The sequence below is a fragment of the Daucus carota genome, chromosome 7 (genome assembly GCF_001625215.2).
Source record: "Daucus carota subsp. sativus chromosome 7, DH1 v3.0, whole genome shotgun sequence".
Lineage (NCBI taxonomy): Eukaryota > Viridiplantae > Streptophyta > Magnoliopsida > Apiales > Apiaceae > Daucus > Daucus carota.
The window spans coordinates 5,936,094-5,957,379 of record NC_030387.2 but is presented as its reverse complement, the minus strand read 5'-3'; the positions used below and the strand labels follow the sequence as shown (position 1 = coordinate 5,957,379).

At 33.9% G+C, this 21,286-nt stretch overlaps 2 protein-coding genes across 4 annotated transcripts; both read left to right on the top strand.

Annotated features, from left to right (window-relative positions):
• Nucleotides 1-1,911: 1,911 nt before the first annotated feature.
• On the top strand, nt 1,912-11,882 carry LOC108196733 (uncharacterized). Of its 3 annotated transcripts, XM_017364154.2 has the most exons (9): nt 2,090-2,231; nt 3,859-3,960; nt 4,060-4,716; nt 7,629-7,705; nt 9,855-9,966; nt 10,042-10,340; nt 10,421-10,507; nt 10,612-10,706; nt 11,514-11,753. In XM_017364154.2, exons 1-9 carry the CDS (start codon nt 2,225-2,227, stop codon nt 11,587-11,589), a joined length of 1,512 nt encoding a protein of 503 aa, XP_017219643.1. In that variant the 5' UTR covers nt 2,090-2,224; the 3' UTR covers nt 11,590-11,753. The 3 variants fall into 3 exon arrangements, with proteins under 3 accessions (XP_017219641.1, XP_017219643.1, XP_017219642.1); XM_017364152.2 differs by having other exon boundaries at nt 1,912-2,231; nt 9,855-10,340; nt 11,514-11,882; XM_017364153.2 differs by having other exon boundaries at nt 3,862-3,960; nt 9,855-10,340.
• A 3,194-nt stretch (nt 11,883-15,076) lies between these two features.
• LOC108195301 (probable serine/threonine-protein kinase PBL25) lies at nt 15,077-17,753 on the top strand. The gene is made up of 5 exons (XM_017362258.2): nt 15,077-15,482; nt 15,718-15,854; nt 15,955-16,144; nt 16,226-16,614; nt 16,788-17,753. Exons 1-5 carry the CDS (start codon nt 15,275-15,277, stop codon nt 17,523-17,525), a joined length of 1,662 nt encoding a protein of 553 aa, XP_017217747.1. The 5' UTR covers nt 15,077-15,274; the 3' UTR covers nt 17,526-17,753.
• The last annotated feature ends 3,533 nt before the right edge of the window (nt 17,754-21,286 follow it).

Here is a 21,286-nt window from a genome sequence, read left to right as displayed (position 1 = left end):
GTTTCTGTATGACATTTTAGGTGTGCAAAAAATTATTTAAATAAGTCTTTTTTTTACATGTACCCTTTAAAACTGCTAGCATACTAAACTAAGATGTCTATTAATTGGTAACTTTTTGATTTTCTATACATGCATAAACAAATTATTACTAGTACTTAATCTCAAATTTTATCTCGTGGTTGACTCTGACATAGTTCATGATTCTACTTTTTGTATACTTTCTCCTTAATTTTATTAAAATTGTATTTTTTTAATGGATTAGCTTGGGATAAAACAGCTTGGTATGGCAACTGTGGTTGCAGGGCATAAATTCACTCAAAAAAGGTTTAATGAGAAGTATTTCTAACTCTTGCCCTTCACGTTAAATGTCAATCCTGTAGAATTATAACAAGTACAAGCAACCATTTGCCTCATTCTGACAACTGAAGTTTCTGAATATAAGCATGTAAAACTCCATTTAGAGTAGTGCCTTTGACGGGTGCCAAGTGACTATTTTGCGGTGTGTCTATTTGGTGATTCAACATGATTATATACATCATATTTCTTGTATAACACAATTGCTAGAGGCACGAGCGTAATAAATCTATATAAGATTTATGTCTATTGTTTTTTAAAATGAAGAGCAATTTATTCTTTGGAAACAAAAATTCTGTCAAACATTTGATGAAAATGTATTAATATATTGATGACAAATAGCAAAAGGACATCCTCTAGCGACTGATATGGAGCTCAAGTTTATGCATATATAAGATTTATGTCTATTGTTTTTTAAAATGAAGAGCAATTTATTCTTTGGAAACAAAAATTCTGTCAAACATTTGATGAAAATGTATTAATATATTGATGACAAATAGCAAAAGGACATCCTCTAGCGACTGATATGGAGCTCAAGTTTATGCATACATTGGCGGGACTATGGGAGGAGGAGCTCGTCGGATTTGTGACTATTTTCTATATTCGTTTAGCACCGTTCTTTAAAGTTTGAAGAAAAAATTGTAATAATTCAGTAGATATTGGGCATCACTTATTTCTTATATTTACAGGATGCATATAAATAGATCTAATATTTATGGAGTCAATTTTGTGCGAAACTTACCTTGTAATATATGCAGGGTGTGCATCTGTCATAGCAAAAATTATTGTGCTGGTCCAATTACTTTTTCAAGGAGACTAATTATAATTTTCCGCTAATTTCAATCCGTCTCATTTACCATTTTAGAGGTGCACATGAAAGTAGATCTTTGGGTTGTTAACACGTTGTTGATAGATTGATGTAATTTGAAAAAACTGAAATCAATAATAAGACTATTAAAATTCGCGTAAAGTATGTACACATGTATAATATATATACACCTCATTTTTCCCAAACCATGTTTTAAAACGCCAACTTACCTTTGTTTAATAATTCATACATATAAAGTTTTGATTAATATATTATCATAAAACTCATTTTATAACCACAAATATTTATAATTGAAGAATCCTCTATAATATCAAATCTTGAATGTAAATTTTCAAATATCTATAAGCTTTATAATATTTTCAAACTACATATCTACAACATACAGGTCTCTGATACCTTATTCAATAACAAATTTTATGCTCATTTTTCCACCCGATATACAAATATATAAAATGTCAAATTAAAATTATAAAACTAATTTCTAACAATTATCCATCTTCGTGATCAAATAAACTTCACCTGATTTTCAGAAAAATCGTAAATATCTCTAACAACAATATCAAAATGACATTATTTCTTAAAAATTAAAACCGTTTTACCACCTTCTAATATAGAAACATCATTTTTGTTAAAAAGAAAAACAAAGTTGAATGTATGTAACCGAAATATGAATACATATAGTTCATGTATGCAATGACATATGCAGCATCCGTATCTGCAAAACAAGCAAGTAACACAAGCATAATTATTATTATTATTATTATTGCCTGCCTGCCTTCAAACCAACGCCATATACAAAGACTGAATTTTTTCCCAGAAACAACAAAGCAAGCTCCTTGAACAAATTTTTACAACATAAAAAAGAAAATCACATTTTTATATTTATAACGCAAGCAATAAATCCAGTTTCTACAATTTTGTTCCAGGTGTTAAATTCGTGCGTGCCCACCTCGCTTTCTCCGCCCAATTAAGCTTTAATACCTCAATCAATTCAGCAGATTTACAATTGGAGACGCTACAGACCTAGAGATTGCACAAACGATGGAAGGTATACATGTATACATGTTTTTGTATGTGAAATTGTGATGGTTTGCTTGATTTCTGTAGACCCTTTAATGGGATTTGTTTAATTTTGTAGAATGATTATGTTTTTACGTGTGTTTGTTGATTTTGATTATTGGGTTTTTTTTAATTGTGATTAGGTTTTGATTTAGTGTTTAGAAATTCGATATCGAATTTGGTGCCTTCAAATGTTGTTGTGTTGTATTGATTGGTTTAGTTGCTGCTATGTCTTTGGTAGATTCATCTGTTTAAACCAAATTTTTGAATTTTGTAATTGGTTTGGTGGTTTTGTGTTTGATTATGTGTTCAAATAGCTTTTGCACAATTTACATGATCAGGAACACTGGGAATCTTATCTATTTCATTTTATCGGGTTTAGTAAAAATTTTGATCTACTCGTTTGTTGAATGTCAGTGGGGAGGGAGTTTACTTGTTCAGTCCTTAGGAAATGTTTTTAGTGCTTGTGTGCTGCATCTGTTATTGAGTCTTCATTTCTATATATTAACTACCTGAGCTTTATATGTTAGATTACTTTTTGTCGGCACCTGTGTTCCTGTGGTATGTAACGATTACTTTGGGGTCTGTAGGTTAGTTCTATTATCATCATATACGTCAGTCATAATGAATTAGAACTTACCAAGTTATGAGGAAATTGGAGGTCTGCATGTTGCAACAATTGTAGATACATCTTACAAGATATACGTATGCCAATGATCACGGAAGATTTTTTTTTTTGTAATATTAGAGTGACGTATGAAGTTTAATATCCCTTTGACTGGTCCACGTGTAGACTCTTCTGTTATGACGTAAATTAGGTAATAAATATGTAAAGAAAGAAAGAAGCAGAGAAAGAAACATGAATGCAAGTACAGCTTTGTTTTTACATGCCAAATAAAAAGAGCAAAAAATAAAGAATAGAAATCTGAACAACAGCTTGAACCCTTCTGCTCGAGTCATAATAAGATTGCCAGAGAATAGAAAGTATTTACCTATTTAATGTAGACGATCTTTTCTTTTTTGTTTAGTTCCTCCTGTATACCCCAGCACTGTTAATTTGGAAGGACTTTGGAAGGACGTTTTAAAGAGAATGTATATTACCTGTACAATTAACTTGCAACCATCAAAAGCGCATAAAGCATACTTTATGGTAACACAAAAATCAGATGCATTCAATTAGTACTCGCAGAGACTACCCTCTGATTCTTTGTTTAATAGATGAAACTCATTTCTGTTGCGAACTTGTAAGAGACCTGGGACTGACCTTGGTCTCAAACCCCTGAAGCTCTAGAGTACCATATGCAAGATGCCCAAGATAGCAGGATCCATCATAAAGTGTCTTGTATTTCTTTTTGAGGAATGGTTTGTCTATATCTGATGGTGCTTATATAATTTTGCCCTGAGTACCTTGTACTCACTAAAAATCTATAGAGAAATAATTTATGGATTTTATAGATTGCTCCCCAGAAGTGTGTGTTAATCTTTGTCAATATGATGACTTGTAGCTGTTCACTAGCTAGATGCATGTTCTCAATATTAAAGCTGTCACTATATAGAACGCATTTATAGCAACAGATCACTAGCATTGTTTTTCATGTCTTTCAATCTTTGTGCAGTAGATACTTTCTCAGATGATAATGACGATCTTCCGGAGAAGAAACCAAAACGGAAGGTCAAGACACCAGCTCAGATTGGGGGTTTAGAAAGATTATATGAAGGTAAGGCATCTATCCTGCCACAAATATTATCGCTCTGTACATCATAATCACATTGTTTTCATATAATAAATTTTGAAATGTTACTTTCACTGTTTCCAGAGCACAAATATCCATCAGAGTCATTAAAAATGCAGCTTGCTGAGTCATTAGGGTTGACGGAGAAACAAGTTTCTGGTTGGTTTTGCCACAGAAGATTGAAGGACAAGAAGCTGAAAGATGATCCCAATGCATATGGCAAGCAAGACCGCTCCAGTGGCGTCATACAGGACCGTGGCAGTGGACTCAAGCAGGATTCTTGTGGAAGCACAAAACAAGGTGAACAGAGGCACAGTGAACCAAGGGAAGTTGAAAGTAAAAGGTTTACTGGTGAAAAAGTCCCAGGCTCACAGGACATCACATGTGAGCCGGTGAGTGATCAGATACAAAATGACAGTGGAACGGATGATACATCTTCTGGAAGTAGCTTCCCTCTTCAAAACAATTATTTTTCTCGAAGCACAGAGCCTCGTGGCATGGTTACGTCAATTGATGTTAGTCGGAAAGGTAACAGTAAAGCAGTAGCCGTAGAGGGTTTAAAAGTCAGGACTAAGCCTTCTGGATATTTAAAAGTCAAGGTCCAGGCTGAGCATGTCGCCATTACCTCTGTCAAGAGGCAATTAGGAAGACATTACAAGGAGGATGGCCCACCACTTGGTATAGAGTTTGATCCACTTCCACCAGGTGCTTTTGAGTCTCCAATCAGGGATGCAGTTGAAGGTAATCAGGAGCATTTGTTGTCTTGTCTTAAAATTGTTAGGGATATTCTTAATGGTATCATCATATTATTTGCTTTCTCGCTGGCACCACAATATGTTTTTGGCTTACAGTTAGTACCCCTTGTGACTTAATCATTTTAGTACCCTTTTCTGTTTGATTAACTTTAATGATAGGTTAAAATTCTAGTTATTGTTGGAATATTCTTAATGATACCATGATACTTTTGGTTTTACATGTGGCACTCTTGCACACATGATACCTCTGTACTATTGATATTGCAAGAAGTTAATTGATTGCAATGTGAATAATAGTTATTAATCCAATTTCTTATCAATATCTGTTTAAACGTAAGGTAATGGAGGTATGAAGTCACAAGTGCCAGAGTACTTAAGTGATAGTCATATGTACAAGGGTACCACTTGTAAGCCTAAAAGTTTTTGCACAGAAAAGCAAATAAGGCTACCTTGTGAAAGCCAGATACATCTTGCACAAAAAAGCAAATAATATGCTGATACAACTGAGAATAAATATATGTACATTATGTCTTGTCTACCTTGTGAAAGCCAAAAACATCTTGCACAGAAAAGAAAATGATATGGTGGTACAACTGAGAATAAATTTATTTACATTATGTCTTGTTTTTATGTTGAGGTCTCAAGCACTCTATGTTTTGTTAGATTGGCCAAGTTCCAAGAGGGTAACTGATGTAGAGCGAGGAATTAGAATATGCATATTTATTTATTTTCTGTGTTTAGTTAGGAACAGATATAATTATATTATTATAAAGTTAATTTATAAATATTGTAGTGAATAATAAGTAATCCCTTTCTGTTATTATTAGGGTTTATTCCATGGTTAAGTTTAAAGGATTCTCTCCTATTTAAGACGATGTAAGATTATATCATTAAAAGACTTTGATTGATTATTTGAAATTTAGATTAATTTATCTCTTGTTAAGGGTATTTATCAGATAGCCTCTAGTTCATTTTACTAGTCTAGGTTACATTTGCATCAACTTGTTTTCTTAGTCCTTCGTCACATTGTTACTGATGCACTGTGCTCTATATGGTAGTAACTATTTTAGTGTTAGTTTTGGATCAGTCATGTAAGTATGTAACTAATTGAGAAGCGAGAATTTTTTGCCTGGATTGAATATGGCCAGGCAACTTTAAATGGAAAACGGCCTTTGGTTCTTACCCTTGATCAGGCGTGATAGTTAGGTGATTGATTGATCACACCTATGTGAAATAAATCCGTTCTTATCTAGTACATGTAAAATTAATAGAGAGCCAACCCGTTGGTTCCTCTAAACTCAAGGCTCACAGCTCTATATTCTTTGATCTATCTTCTGCTTTCTTCTTTTCTATTATGGTGATCTTTTTCTTTTCTCATCCTCCTCCAGTAGACACAGGAGTCGAAACATTTCTAGGATTGATTTTTCTGATTCACAAGCCTGGTATATCTGGTAGTGCTTGAAAACCATAGGTGCTACATACATGCAACACGGAAGTGTTTTGGCTTATCATTACACGAATTCTCAATGTTTAGTCGCTTTGACTGAGGTACCATTCTGAGCACCCTCCATCAACAAAAAATTCCAGTCTCCAAGCCCACAAGTAGGGGAAGCGCTTATTATTTGCACATGTTTCCTACCAATCCATCCAAATATCAAAATGTTTCTTGGCATAAGTATCACTCTCTTCTCCTGAAAATTAGTTAACAAGTTCAAAGTTGCCTCTTTCTTGGTTGAAAATCTTTATGTTGAAATAATAATATCCTAACAAGATCATGCTTGTGGGAATTCCCGAAATTGAACTGAATAGAGTTGCCTTAAGCTTTTACATGCATACCAAGGACCAATTTCAGTTCAATTTTTGTGCTATTCTTCTATCCTTTGTTTGTATAATTTTCATATATTATTTCTTTTACCTCCGAGTACTTGAGATATATTAATTATCGGTGATCTTTTATTGTAATCAAATATCTTGAACCAAAATTGGTGCGAGGGGATGCCCTTCAGAATTCAAAGTTTGTAATAGCCTCTTTTTCAGATTTGGATTACTTTTAACGGTGGACAAGTTAACGGAATACTGGTTCTCATGGTTAGCTGTCTGCACATTACAAGATTAAATGACATCAGCTGTATTTTTGTAATCATCAATGTTAATAAAATAACTAGGTTATATGTAATAGCATTTAGTTGCAACAAGTGCTAAGCTGTGAAAGCCCACTAAAGTTCGTTGCTTAATCTCCGGATGCTGAACTAGGCATCACTGCTCATTGCAGTATGAGCAGTATTTGCATAGTACTCGGTGATGTACAATTCTGTTGAAGATGTGATCGTAATAAAGCAACTTACGACTTGGCCCACTGTTCTGATCTAGAACTTGAGTATCTTATCCTTTCGTTACTTTTTTTATTTGCTAAAAATGGTCGGAGACTCGATGAAAGCACGAGTGGATAAACATTTAGATTTCTTTATTTTATTTCTTTTGTCGTATTAGGTTGAGAAAAGGGTTAAAAACAAGGGATGTAACCTAACTTTGGAGAGATAAGTAAAGTCAAATAAATCCTCTTTATCGATTTGTATATATTTGGTCTCTTAAATAATGAAGATTACAACTTTATACATATTATTGTTAAGGTTACTCTAATTGGCTACATTACCTACACTATCCTTTTTTGTAAGGGTTCTTTGGATCTGGTTCCTGCAAATTGTAGTATAACTCAGCTGATAATTTTCCAAGGAAAAATAGTCTCCTTTGTGTATAAAAAGGTTCTTTTTTCTCTTCAAATAAAACCAATGTTTTCTTTGCAAGGTATTGTTCATCTGTATGCCTTAGTTAAGTTATCCTCGGTCTTTATCTGGTAAAGCATTTTGGTTATTCTAACTATATTCCTTCTCTTTGTAGAACCTGGTCTTGTTTGTGAATCGATTCCATTTTCTTCACGTAATTCTATGACATGCAAGCAACGTCATCCGGGAAGGGTAAGTACATTGCATCATATGAATATCTTCTATACTTTAAAATTTCAGCGACTTTAAGTGTCATGATAAGTTGCGGCTGCTGCGAATGCCAACACCATGATATAGATACCAAGGAATTGTTATCACTTTGTTTCTGTAATTTTTACTTACTAAATAATGTAGATCTCCCCATATTAAATAAGCAAATTTATAATAACTTTCCCTTGAAATTACCCCATTCTAGAAACTTATAATGCTATTAAATCGCAACATTATGTAATGATATAAGATAAATTTGAAGGCAAAAGTTTAAAAAAACAGTACCTAATCTATTGCAACTACTATTTTTTTCGTATATATATATATTTGAAGGTAGAGAAACTGCATTGGGATGGTGCCCACTGCCCGCTGCCCTCCTTTTCTCTGTGTGGGCCTCAGCTCTCCTTGATATGTTTTTATCTTTCTTGCATTTTCTTCATCATGTTTGTGTTTACAGGTGTATGTATGTTGGTATATGCATGTGTATGACATATTGACATGTATATGTATAATATAGGTTCATATACATCTGTATTTATGATTTTTTGAAAAGTTAGGTCAATTGATATATACAACACCATTTTGTAGGAGCCCTCATGGAAGTATGATGAGGGCGTCCTCTCACAGCCCTCTCCCTCAAGTAATTATAGGTGACATAAATTTTATCATTTATATGTATACCTTTTTTCACTGGAAAAATTGTCGATAAAGTTAGTTATTGCTTTATCAACTAATACTTTTAATTAGTAAACTACTACAAATTATGATGAGTTTGATGACCATATATTCCATCAAATTATTAGAAGAATGATTGTAATAGTTTATATATAAATTTTAAGTAGTATATTTGGCTGTTAAGAGCAAAAAAGATGATGATAATAATAATAATGAGAAGCTATGTTAGAATAGTTTCATGCATGCTGTTAAAGTTGAACCAAATCTTGCTATGGGTAAGAAACTTTCAACACTTCAGAGTTTTATGTGTAGAATATTTCTTTCCTCTTATGCCTTAATTTTTTATTTTTGGGTAGACTTGAATCATTTCTAAAATCTGGTGACAATATGTTATTGTTTTGGTTTCATTTCTAATAATATGTTTCACATTAATTATGAAAAATGGTTAAGTTTATGTGGTTATGAATAATATTTCTTAATCCATATTTTGATAAGGGGTTAATTATCAAGTTGGTCACTGAAGTGGGCTTAATGTATCAAGTTGGTCACTGAACTCAAAACGGTATCAAGATGGTCACTGAAGTGGCCATAAATATCAAACAAGTACCTTGAAATATAAGTTCAAGCAGTAAAAATATTATTTATAAAGTTTTACACATTATTTTTAAATTTTACCAAAACCAAGTAAAAGGTTATGACTTCTAATATTTATGATAATATATTTAGATTTTATCAAGTTTATTTATTATTTATTTTTAATTAAAACAAAGAAATAACTATATAATAAAATATAAATAATAAATAAACTTGATAAAATATAAATATATTATTTTAAATAATAGAAGGCATAACCTTTTAGCTGGCTGTGATAACATTTAAAAATAATGTGTAAAACTTTATAAATAATATTTTTACTACTTGAACTCATATTTCAAAGTACTTACTTGATAATTATGGCCACTTCAGTGACTATCTTGATACCGTTTTGAATTCAGTGACCAACTTGATACATTAAGCCCACTTAGTGACCAACTTGATAATTAACCCTTTTGATTTTGATAAGAAGACCCGAAACATTAACATAGTATACTACAAATGAATTTTATTTTTGTACTAAAATTATAAGTGGAGTTGAGCTGCAGGTTGACCATTCCAATCCGGTTGAAAGTCAAACTACTAGTCTTTGATCTCTAATTTATAGATCCTTGACTAAATTGATAGCTTAAGCAGTTGTTTCAGTTACTTGAAATTGAACTATATTTTTGTTTTTGATTCTTCCTGGCAATGAAATGATTACTTTCGTGGTTTTATATGATTGAGCTTTCTAGTAGCCTAAGCTCCTGCTGCTCTAGCTAATTATTCACCCCTTCCAGGTGTGATATCTATTAAATTTACATCTAAATTTCACGCTAATAACACTTCTGATGCGTATATTTTCCTTCTTTTAATATCCTAGGGGTATGGAGATTACCTATCCAGAGCATCCTCCCGTAATTCTGATTTGGATATGACAAGTATGCAAGTGATGCAAAAGTCTAATAGTCGTGAAAATTACTTGGACCTGCATGGTGAGAAGAAACCCACATTTTCTTATGATAGGAATTCTGCTGGTAAGATGTACTCATCTATGGAAATGAATGAAGATTTTGCAAGAGAAGCAGTACGTGACATCAGGGATGGCAAGGAGATGAGGACTACACATCATGGAAGGATAAATGAGTTTGATTTTAATAGAAGGATGAAGGAGTCTGCTTCTAACGACCGTGTACCTATGTATGGTAAAAGACTCGATCGAAGACAAAGAGAACCCAGTGATTTTGGGGATGTTGGTGAGAAGTTCACCCTCACTAAAAGCTCTGAATCCCGTCCTTCAAATTTCCCTGTTAAGCACAACGACTTTTTTCCTTTGGAGGAAAGAAAGGCGTCTAGACAGGCAATAAAGGTTTCCTTTAACTTTGCCGCAGATCATTTCTTTATTTCAAAATTCCATGTTAGAAACTATAATTTTTCGGTTGTTTACAGGAAACTGATGCATATGGGAAAAAGAGACAGTTTGATGCTTATTATGATCCGGTTGAAGTATCTGCCTTTCCAGCAAATGAAATAAGGGTAATTTTGTATTTTTGTGATACATTATTGATTATACTATTATAGTCTATTATTTTTTGCTTTGATATTCTAGTTTTTTTAACCCTTGTATGGAACATATGAAGCCTGCTAATAAGCGATCAAGGGAGGATTTACCCAAGCAAGGATATGCAGCAAAACCTTTAATGAATGTAGTGCCTCCATGGAATGCACCTAGAAGGTTGGTAAATTTAATATTACTAATAAACCTCGAGTTCCTGACGAATCTTGTAGATCTTTGACAAATGTCTTCCAAACATTCTGTGCTTTAAACTTTATATTTACTGCAGTTTGGTCTTCGTATATGACGAGGTGCTGTACATCAGTTGATAATCGTGCATAGATATATTAGGATAAAATCCTTGCTAATATTAGGATTAGTGTGTTAAGTTGTCTGCAAAACACTTTAATGCATCTTCATCATGTGTTTGCCAGATATCTCAATAAGGCTGTTTGTTCCCTGAGAGGATTAGTCTAGAATTTTTTTGATGATAACTTAAACTTATGAAGCTTATTTAATCATAATATTTTTTAAGCTAATTCGTGTGTGCACGACTGCGTGTACACATTATAGGCAGAAATTTAAAGCATGCCCACAGACACATTATAGATGAACATTCGAATTAAAACATGATAACAGCTAACTTATCTACCATGTTTCTTCATTTCTGGATTGATCGGAGTTCATTGAATGTTTGATGGTTGTCCTTTTAGTTGTTGACCTAGATCATAGTGATTCATTGATATATCTTTTCACAAATACTAGTTTTAGTTTTATTATGCTGGATCTTATTAGTTGTTTAATGGATCTTAGATTAGGGTCAGAAAAAGTGAGTTTAATCATGTATTATATGTTTCTAAACCCATTGTATTGATTTTTATCAGAAAAGTCCAGTATAGATCCACCAATTGGTTCTAGATGTATTGAGATGTGTAAGGTAACTATATGATGCTCTCTTATTTGACATTTGGTTTATATGTTATATAGGTCACTTGCAGAGGTTCCCTCTAGTTTTAGTGAAGATGAAACTGGCGAAACGAGTACATCTGGTGATGAACAATGAGTGATGGAAGAATTAAAGGGTTATACAACTCAAGTTTCAAGAGATGTTTCAAGATTTTGTATAGCTAAAGATACTTCAGTTTCGATTTAGTACCATGGCCTTGCACATTTTATTCTGGCAACCTAATTTAAACAATCTTTTTAAATATAGGCTGCCTTTTTTTTCCCTTTTTGGTGGGGTGTAGAGGGGGAGGGGACTAAATTGGTGGCCTGACCTGTCTTTGGCTATCTGTACAGAGATATCCCGACATCGTTCTGTTGAGCTATAAGATATTATAAGATATTTGTTTTTTAGGTGGTTACTGATGAATGTGTGGGTGTGGTTTTACTTTAAATCAAGCCATCTTGAACTCAATAAAATAACCTGGATTTAGGCTCGAAAAGGAGCTAGAGTTGATCAGAGTTTTGAATGAGCTCGAATAGATTTTTATAGAATACTATGAGTTGAACTCCGTTAATATTATTGCTTTTCTTCTGTAGGTGAGCTCCCCATTTTCAGTTTTTCTAGAGGACTAGGTAATTTTTTTATATAAATATAGTGTTCAGGATGAGTTCACGTGCATAATTAGAATTTGAGATGCGCAACATTTTTGTTACTAGTTCAGACATTTGTGTTAATAGTTCGGATTTTTAGTGTGTGCACACTAAAAATTATTAGGTGGCGGTTCATGAGCACAACTGAAAATCATTATAATTGTCAGATTTGCATCGATTCTAATTCTATTAATAATGATAGTTCTTCATTGAAATTTTCATCAATCAAAATCTTCCCACTTAAAAAGAAAATAGCTAGTACTCCCTCTCTCCCATTTAATTGTATACGTTTCTTTTCAACTGCTCGACACACATTTCAATGCTCTTATAAAATATAGTTCCGTAACTTATTTTTGAGATTTTTTTTTCTAAATAAAAATATAACATCCAAACTTTAATTCAGAAAAAGAAAATTTTAAAAATAAATTACACAACTATACTTTACAAGAGCATTAAAGTCCGTGTCACGTCCCTCTCCCCCAATGTATACTACTCAGGGGGACGGAGGGAGTATATGCTTATAAACACAAACCACAAATTTTTTAATAATCTTACTTTGTGGTATAAATGCATAACAAAATGTGTATTGTGCCCGTAGCTTAGGGTTGCATCACTTGGTTCATAAATAATAAATCAGGATAATGAAAATCAGAAGTTGAGAAAATTATTGACATTATCTAAACTGCAGCAGACACAAATTACAGGTGCTATAGAACTGGTTTTTTAAACGAGGCAAAAGCGGTTGTGATACATATTCTGCTTAAAATATAATTCGAACACTTATTCGTGGTAAATTAGAATACCTGATTCTTAGTAAATTATAATACCTTTCCTACTTCTAATCTAATTCTAATAGTATGTTAAAGGACAATTCTTTCGATATTTAAAATCTATAACTCTAAGAAAATTAGAAAAATGGAATGAGATGATATTAGAGTCCTACTATGCTTTTGATGATCGATGATTTTAAATAATGTTAACGAGTGCAAACTAATTAAAAAGTGAAAAATGAAATATAAAAACGGGTTAAACCTAAACCTACAAGAGTTCTGACTCTTTCTAAAACCCTAAACCTATTCCAATTCTAAGAGACCGATGAGCCTATATAATAAACAAACACTCAAACACCAGCGGTTAATGGCGACATCGGAAGCTCTCCGTTCTCTAGAAATAAAATTATTAACAGCTTTTAAGTCTAACAAAGAACTCCCCGTGCATGAACAACCAGTTGAGAGCATAATTCATTTTTACTTAATCACAGCTGAGAAGTTTCATAATGATGATCCAACCGTAAATAAATTGTTGTCGGAGATACGAGAGCTTGCTTATACTACAGCAGAACAGATTGATGACCTAGAATCCGCGTTCCTTGATATGTCTCTTTGCCGCCAGATTTTGTCCCTCCTTTTGTTTCGTTGCAAACTAGGTGATTTTCCAAGCCAAGTCAAGATAATCGAAAGGAATATAAGGCTTATACGATCAAAGTATTGGTCGCTCTGGAGTGCAGTATGGCGTATACGATCTAAGCCGCTTGCTTAATGAAGGTCATGATTCTGTTAACAAGTAAATAGTCATGACTCTGATTATGATGACAAAATACATATTGTAGGGGTGAAATTTTCATAGATTTTTTATGTAGTTTTTGGAAGGAAGCAATGAGATTTGTGTCAAGACCAAGTTAGATTGGACTTTTCTGGTTATTGGCATTACTGTTGATGCCTCCTCTGTCATACTATCAATTGTGATACCAGATGGAATCTTAATATTTTCCTGTGTTGGCATCAGGAGTTATTAGTTACATGATAATATATGAAACAGATATTCTGTTTAAATCTGAATTCTTTATGTTCTTCGTTCTTTGTCGGATGCACGGAACTATCTGCTGTCACAATTGCTTTTTGTTCACCGAGTGTTCCTTCTGGGATGAAAGCAAAGAAATGCCACTATGAGATTATCCAGAATCAACTATCCAGTCTTTTGAACAATCTATTGTTGCAAGACCTCCTTCTAAAGTGCCTCCATTAATAAAATTCAGGGCAGATTTTTGAACAAACTTCTCCATATCTGTTATCTCAGTTGAAAGACAAGTTCCTCAATCATCAAAACTTTTCTCGTTTAATTTTGAGAGATGCTTGCATTTCCTTCGACAATTTGTGTGATCTGCAGAACTTCTCTACGTGTCCAGGTTTGCCAAGTCTATTGCAAATTAGTTTCTTCCTCGTTTCATATTCTGAATTTTCAAAATTTATATCCTTCAGTAAGAAGTTCTTTCTAGTCCAGCTTCCTCTTCCATAGCTTCCTCTTTCATTTGCATTCTTCAGCCTCCATTGCTCCCCGCTACTGAATAACTTCCCCTTCAAGTAGTCTTTTTCTTTGAAATGATTTCCCGTCTGATTCTTGTAGTTGTAGTGCCTTCTGCCTGCAAACAATGCCTCATCATTTTCAGAAATTAAAGCTTTTGCCATCTGGATTGCTAGAGCATCTTGATTGGTTAGCAAATTCTCCAATTTCACAATACTAGGCTGGTTTGCCCATCCTTGAATTGAAGTGAAGAAAGCAGTATACTCCTCCTTGATGCCGCAAATAAGATATATTCCCATCCATGCCTCCTTAATAGGCTCATCGGGATCTATTTCTGAAATCTCAGCATATAGGATCTTGACCCCTGTTTTTAGATGTATAAATCATTTCTAAAAGAGTTTCTTATTACGTTCTTTGGATAAATGTCTAACTTTAGGAAAAGAAAATAATATCATCAGTAAAAATACGAAAAAAACTGAAAAACTGAAAGTGAAAGATAAAGTAAAGAAGAAGATTGAAGAGTGAGTAGGAAAGAAGAAGAGATGTCCACAAATGAGTTCCCAAATAATCTCCTGGTCTCAAATTGCAAGGTGTGCTAGCTGAATCACCACCCCGAAAAACATCAACTCCCTTTCCCTCTCCAAATGACTAATTATTTTTCATCCTTTTTTTCTCAACTTGACCACCTTCCCCTCCCTCAGGGTCCTCCTTCACCTGCTTGCTGCTGGAGGACCCCCTCCTCCATTTTTCTTCTCCCCTTCCTCCGCTTTCCGGCCTGCATGAATTTTACTCGGTTTCATATTCATCCTTATGTTTCATGACTTTCCTCTTCATGCATGCTGTAATATTCCATGATATCTATTTCCTTGGATCACCTCCTATTTGAGTGCATTGCATTGTTGCATTTTTGCTCGGGTGGGAAAACTTATTATTTTGTCGAAACATATTTTTTATTCGTGTTAGAAATGAATTGTTTCCCATGTTTTTCAAGTAATGATTCGGATGAACAGGACCAGGAGAAGGTGCCTGTTGCTCAGGCGGGAGCGCCATCGTCCTCTGGTACTTGCAAATTTTCCTCCACACACACATTGCATTGATATATTTAAATACGTTGTGCGTGATTTTAGAAGAAATATTGATTATTCTGAACGAATTCCATCTGCAAATTCAAGATACTATACTTAGCAAATGTGGAATAATGAGATCAAATGATGAGTGCTGATGAAATTTTCTCAGCAGAATTAATAGAGCTTTTTTATCACTATTTAGCATAAGATTTTCTTTGCTGATACAGACAATGCAGATATTGCAGCGCATGCTTTTACATTCAGAGAAATGGCCACTGCAACCAAGAATTTCAGACAGGAATGTGTTCTGTTTGATGATGGATTTGGAAGAGTTTTTAAAGGGACACTTAAATCAACTGGCCAGGTTTACGACACACACTTGACTTGGACTATCCATTTTTATTAGTATCTGTTACAGAACAAAGAGCTTTACTACTTAATACTCATACATCAATTTTGAATAGGTTGTGGCTGTTAAACAACTGGACAGAAATGGAATCAAAGGGACCAAGGAATTCCTCGATGAAGTGAGGATCTTGAGTCCTATAAAACACCCAAATCTTATCAACCTTCTTGGATACTGCGCTGATGGTGATCAGAGAATTTTAGTCTACGACTACATGCCATTGGGTTCCCTGGAAACTCATCTTCTAGGTTAGTATACATGATTATAGATAGTCTTTTTGCTTGTTTTGAAGTACACTGCTTTATTGCATAATTACGTTGAAGATGCAGAGAGAGCAGCGGATAAAAATCCATTAGATTGGGTCACAAGGATGAAAATAGCCACGGGTGCAGCTCAAGGTCTAGAGTACTTGCATGAAGAGGCGAAACCTCCAATTATATACAGTGATTTCAAATCATCCAAAATCTTGTTAGACGATAATTATAACCCAAAACTATGTGATTTTGGGCTTGCCAAGCTTGCAGAATCCGGCAATGCAGCTATACCTGCTCGAGTGATGGGTACTTATGGTTATAGTGCTCCAGAGTATGCAAGCACAGGGGAACTCACCATGAAGTCAGACATATACAGTTTTGGAGTCGTGCTGCTTGAGCTAATCACTGGCCGTCGTGCCATTGATCCTAATCGACCAGCAAAAGAGCAGAATCTAGTTACTTGGGTACGTCTGTTTACATATATCATCATTTTGTACTGTTTCAACAATTATACTAGACACCGTCACAACTGTCCAGAGGCGGATCCAGAAAGAGGCACGGGGACACATGGTCCCCCTTAAATTATACTCTCAAGTAGCACAAATGAACATGTGTGTGCATTTTGTTCCTTGAACAGGCACAACCAATATTTAGGGATCCAAAAAGATTTCCCGAGATGGCAGATCCACTTCTTAACAAAGACTTTTCGGTAAAAAGCCTGAATCAAGCAGTAGGAGTAGCCGCCATGTGTCTTCAAGAGGAACCAACAGTCCGCCCCTACATCACTGATGTTGTTGCTGCTCTTAGTTTCCTTGAATTCGACGCGCCTAATCCTCCGGCTCCAACAGCCTCCCCTGACAAAGAATCAGCAAAAGAAAACGACCACGCGGACAATGTCAGCAGCAGAAGTAGCAGCCCCTCAGATCATAATGCTGATAGTTGTGATCATTCTGATCACGAAGACAACAACGACATCATCAGTCAATCCACTGAAATGCCAGATGGCAGTTCAGTGGATCATGAATTTGAGCACGACCATAGTTCATCAAGTGGAGATGAACAATACGATGATGCTGAAAACGAACCAAAAAGCCGAACAAACACAATGAAATCCACTGATTCAAAGACAGACAAGGAGATGGAAGACTCCGAGGACGAAAGTATATACTCATCAAGTTCATCGAGCAGCGATAAGAAAGACGATGATGACAACGATGATGATGATGAATTAGGAGAAAAAAAGAGCAGCAAGACAAAGAAAAAGGTTAAGTCAAAAATAAAGAGTAGTATTCGGCATGCAGCAGGTACAAATAAGAAAATCAAGAACAAGTGGAGGAAAGCAAAAACGGTTTTGCATCATAAAACAAAAAAGTGATTAAAACACACCACTTTTGTATCTTATCCGAGACCTCAGGTACATATGTTTGTTGCACTAATAGTAGAAGTTCTTTTCTATATGCTGCTTTCTTTTGTAATGGTCGTTTCATTTCTCTTCTTTTTATTAATGTAGACATAGATTTATCAACTCTGAGTCTATAAACTTGTTACAAGTATACTTCTCGTTCAAGGATTCAAGGGTCCACTCTTTTATTTAAGAGCCTTTGGATATACAGCTTATTTCATTAGTTATGAGGTATCTATATTATGAAAAATTCTAAAATTTACTCCTATCATTTTAATGTTTTTTTTTGAATAACGGAAATTTCATTAAACTTCAAACGTCCGACATAAGTATCCCCAACACACATTGTGGAGGAGACGATAAATCAATGAAGCTATTTAGCGTACTCTAACCCTAAGAATATCCCGACATTGGTCTACTAACATTCCTGCCTCCAATTGGTTTTGGATGTTTCCCTGGATTGCTTTCACGCTTAACAAAGAATCACTTTCGATTGTGATCTTATAGCCAGAGAAAGCAGAGGTCCATTTTAGAGCTTCCAAAATCCCCACTAGCTCAGCTTCCAGAACATCAATCTTGCCAGCAAATGTCATTATTCGACTCTGGATAAAAGTCCCATGATGATTCAGCACCCAGATAAACTGAGGCATCTACATTAAGTTTTAAAGCACCAACTTCTGGGGACGTCCACCTGTTAGGATATTGAAGCTTCTCCTGCTGCAGAAAGAAATTCCCCATTTGTCTTCGCCTGCTGTGAGCGTTCCTCCACTCGGTAACCTGAGAAGAACTACATGACATTGCAACAGATGGTGGCACAGTTTTCCCTTCCCAGACTCGCTTATTTCTTGCCCACCAAATGCCCCAGACCACTGTTGCTATCATTACCAAGTTATCACTAGTCTCTGTACTCAGCTGCTGTAAGAACCATTCAGGTACACTCTCCACTGTTCTCATGTCCAGACCCATAATCTGCCAACAAGAACTTGCAAAGGGGCAGTCAAAAAACAGAGAATAAACTTCTAAGTTGTGACCAGAGTTTACACCGATTTCCGTAGAGTTGGCCAGAGTTCAAAATTCTCAAAAAGGTGGCCGGACTTTGACTCTGATTTTTAAAAGTGCGGCTCCCGTTAAATGTCACTAACGGGAGTAACGGACAGAGGGTAAAAATGAGTTTCAAATTCTCAGAAAGGTGGCGAAACTTTGGCGCCGTTATTCAAAAATGTGGCTCCCGTGAAGTGACATTTAACGAGAGCCACACTTTTGAAAAGCGAAACTAAAATTTGGCCACCTTTTTGAGAATTTGGAGCTCTGACCAAATTTTGAAAATTGGTGTAAACTTCGGTCACAACTCTCAAAATTTACTAAAAACAGATGCAGGAGATGTTCAATGTCTCCAGAACACATGGTGCAGATTATAGGAACAAGAACTCCCTCACTTCTTAGCTATAGCGAACTGGAACATTGTTACTATATCTAGAATAAAAGATAGAAAGAATCTATTATTGTCACTTCATCGAAAAAATGAAATTAAAAAAAATTGAAAGTTAATAAATCAAGAACTCAGAATTAATTCAATTTATATCTAAAAATATGATGCATCTTCAAATAAATTGAATTTGAAACTAGATTGAGAACCCACACTTGTAAAAGTTTACGTTTGACTTTCTTAAAAATAATATTTTTAAAATTAAACACCCTCATCAAAACTCTTTAACAACTTTGGAGGGTTCGATCTCCGATAAACAAATCAAGCAAAATACCGCTCCTTATCTTCTTAGAAAGATATAAAACTATATTATATACGGAGGAATATTTTCAGTGATATCACTATATATTTGACTTTTGCTAATGTGAGCATCACATTTTTTGCTTCTATCTATAATAATCATGTACATTTAGCTTTTCACATATAATACCTTTTTTTAAATAAATTGTAGATTCGATTTCAGATTATATATTTAAAGTCTTTATAAAAAAATATATGAAATGCACTCTTAAATCATATAACCCGGAGTCAAAATGAGTGACATGTAAATGATCAAAGTTCGGTTATGAAATTTGAATATATCTCAATTATTTTAATTCTGTTTATGTGATTCAAATGTTTATTTCATGTAATTTTTATTGTAAAGATTTCAAATATACAATTCGTTATATAGTTTTAAATCAATTCTATTACGTGTTAGGAATATATCAATCTTGATTTTAAGTCAAAATACTTAGTATAATTTTATTTGTATTTAAATGTAGCTGAATAACGGATAACATATTATTTGTAATATCCGTTGATCAGATAATCCATCAACGGATGATGAAGTACTATAACAAAACTGGTGCTTTTTCGTATTAACAGTTGATAAAATAGGTTGATCAACTGATAATATTTTTGTTCTATCAATTGATTTGTAGTTAGGATTTTAATTTATAAATATTTTTAGTCATGTAAACTGCACAAGTGAAATGAAGATCTAACGGCTAAATCAAACTATCGACGGATGAGGAATAATAGATTCATCAACTGCTATACAAGCCATCAACGGCTAGTGAAGATTGTTCTATCAACTAATAACTCAAGAAGTGATCAACAACTAATCAACAAAGCTATCAACGACTACTTATTGATTCATCAATTGCTACATTTGAAGACTATTAATTGACAACTACAATAATATAAACGGACAATAGTCACATGGGTTAAACAGAAAAAAGACAAACAATTTTGGAAACTGAGCTATAGAAGGTGTTAGTCCTATGTTGAAGAACCAGAGGTCTACCATTTCTAACTACAAAACAACTAAGCATTGTACAAAACTATTCAGTCAAAGAAGACAAATGTTCCCTCAAATGTGCAAGCAACAAAGGAGTAGGAACTGCAGCTATTTTCTAGAATAATATCTTTATATTCAATAGAGTAAAAAATAGTTGTAATCTTGGATATATAGCCAACCCCACTACCCAGGGAGGGGTGACAACTCCAGCTATTTTCTAGAATAATATCTTTATATTCAATAGAGTAAAAAATAGTTGTAATCTTGGATATATAGCCAACCCCACTACCCAGGGAGGGGTGACAACTCCCACCCTATATATGACATTTGAGCTTATTTTTCATTTCCAGCAGTTTGAACGATTGTGTTCGAGCAGCCACACCCCTTTTTTGAAGTTCCGCTTATCCGTTTTCAACGCTTCAATAACAAAACTCATTCCCTTTGTTGGCATTTGTTTTGTAAAAAGTATCATTCCCTTTTCATCTTTTTAGTTTTAGGTCTACCCAACGTTCCTCATAATCCATTTCCCACCGCCACCAGGTATTTCTTTTATCTTTGATGATTCTTTTTTCATTTCATTAATAATTTATTTCAGAATTCAATAAATTAAAAGTAATATGTAAACTATTTTTGAAAATCAATAATCTTTTAATTTAGTTTTTATATATTAAAAACAATTTTGATGTAATTTATAAGTCAAGGTATTTAAAATATTAATGATATTTTAAATAATAAATTGTATAAAAATATGAAAATATAAATAAACTATTTTTTATAAATATTAATATTTTTTGACTTTTTTTGATATTATTTATATTTGAAAAATCGAATATAAAGATAATCATATAATTTTTTTCATTTCGTTTTCGGACTAAAACCAAACAGGTAATTGAGCATCATTCTTTTCCTTTCTCTTCTTTTCCCTTTTTGAATTTCATTCCATTTTACTGAATCGAACCAAATGTC

Excerpts from the sequence above, each read along its gene's own strand:
- LOC108196733 (XM_017364152.2), top strand. Across the intron at positions 7,706-9,854 it reads AGCAACGTCATCCGGGAAGG|GGGTATGGAGATTACCTATC; the intron begins GTAAGTACATTG and ends TTAATATCCTAG. Across the intron at positions 10,341-10,420 it reads CGTCTAGACAGGCAATAAAG|GAAACTGATGCATATGGGAA; the intron begins GTTTCCTTTAAC and ends GGTTGTTTACAG.
- LOC108195301 (XM_017362258.2), top strand. The coding sequence starts at position 15,275 with ATGATATCTATTTCCTTGGATCACCTCCTATTTGAGTGCATTGCATTG. Across the intron at positions 15,483-15,717 it reads GGGAGCGCCATCGTCCTCTG|ACAATGCAGATATTGCAGCG; the intron begins GTACTTGCAAAT and ends TTGCTGATACAG. Across the intron at positions 15,855-15,954 it reads CACTTAAATCAACTGGCCAG|GTTGTGGCTGTTAAACAACT; the intron begins GTTTACGACACA and ends AATTTTGAATAG.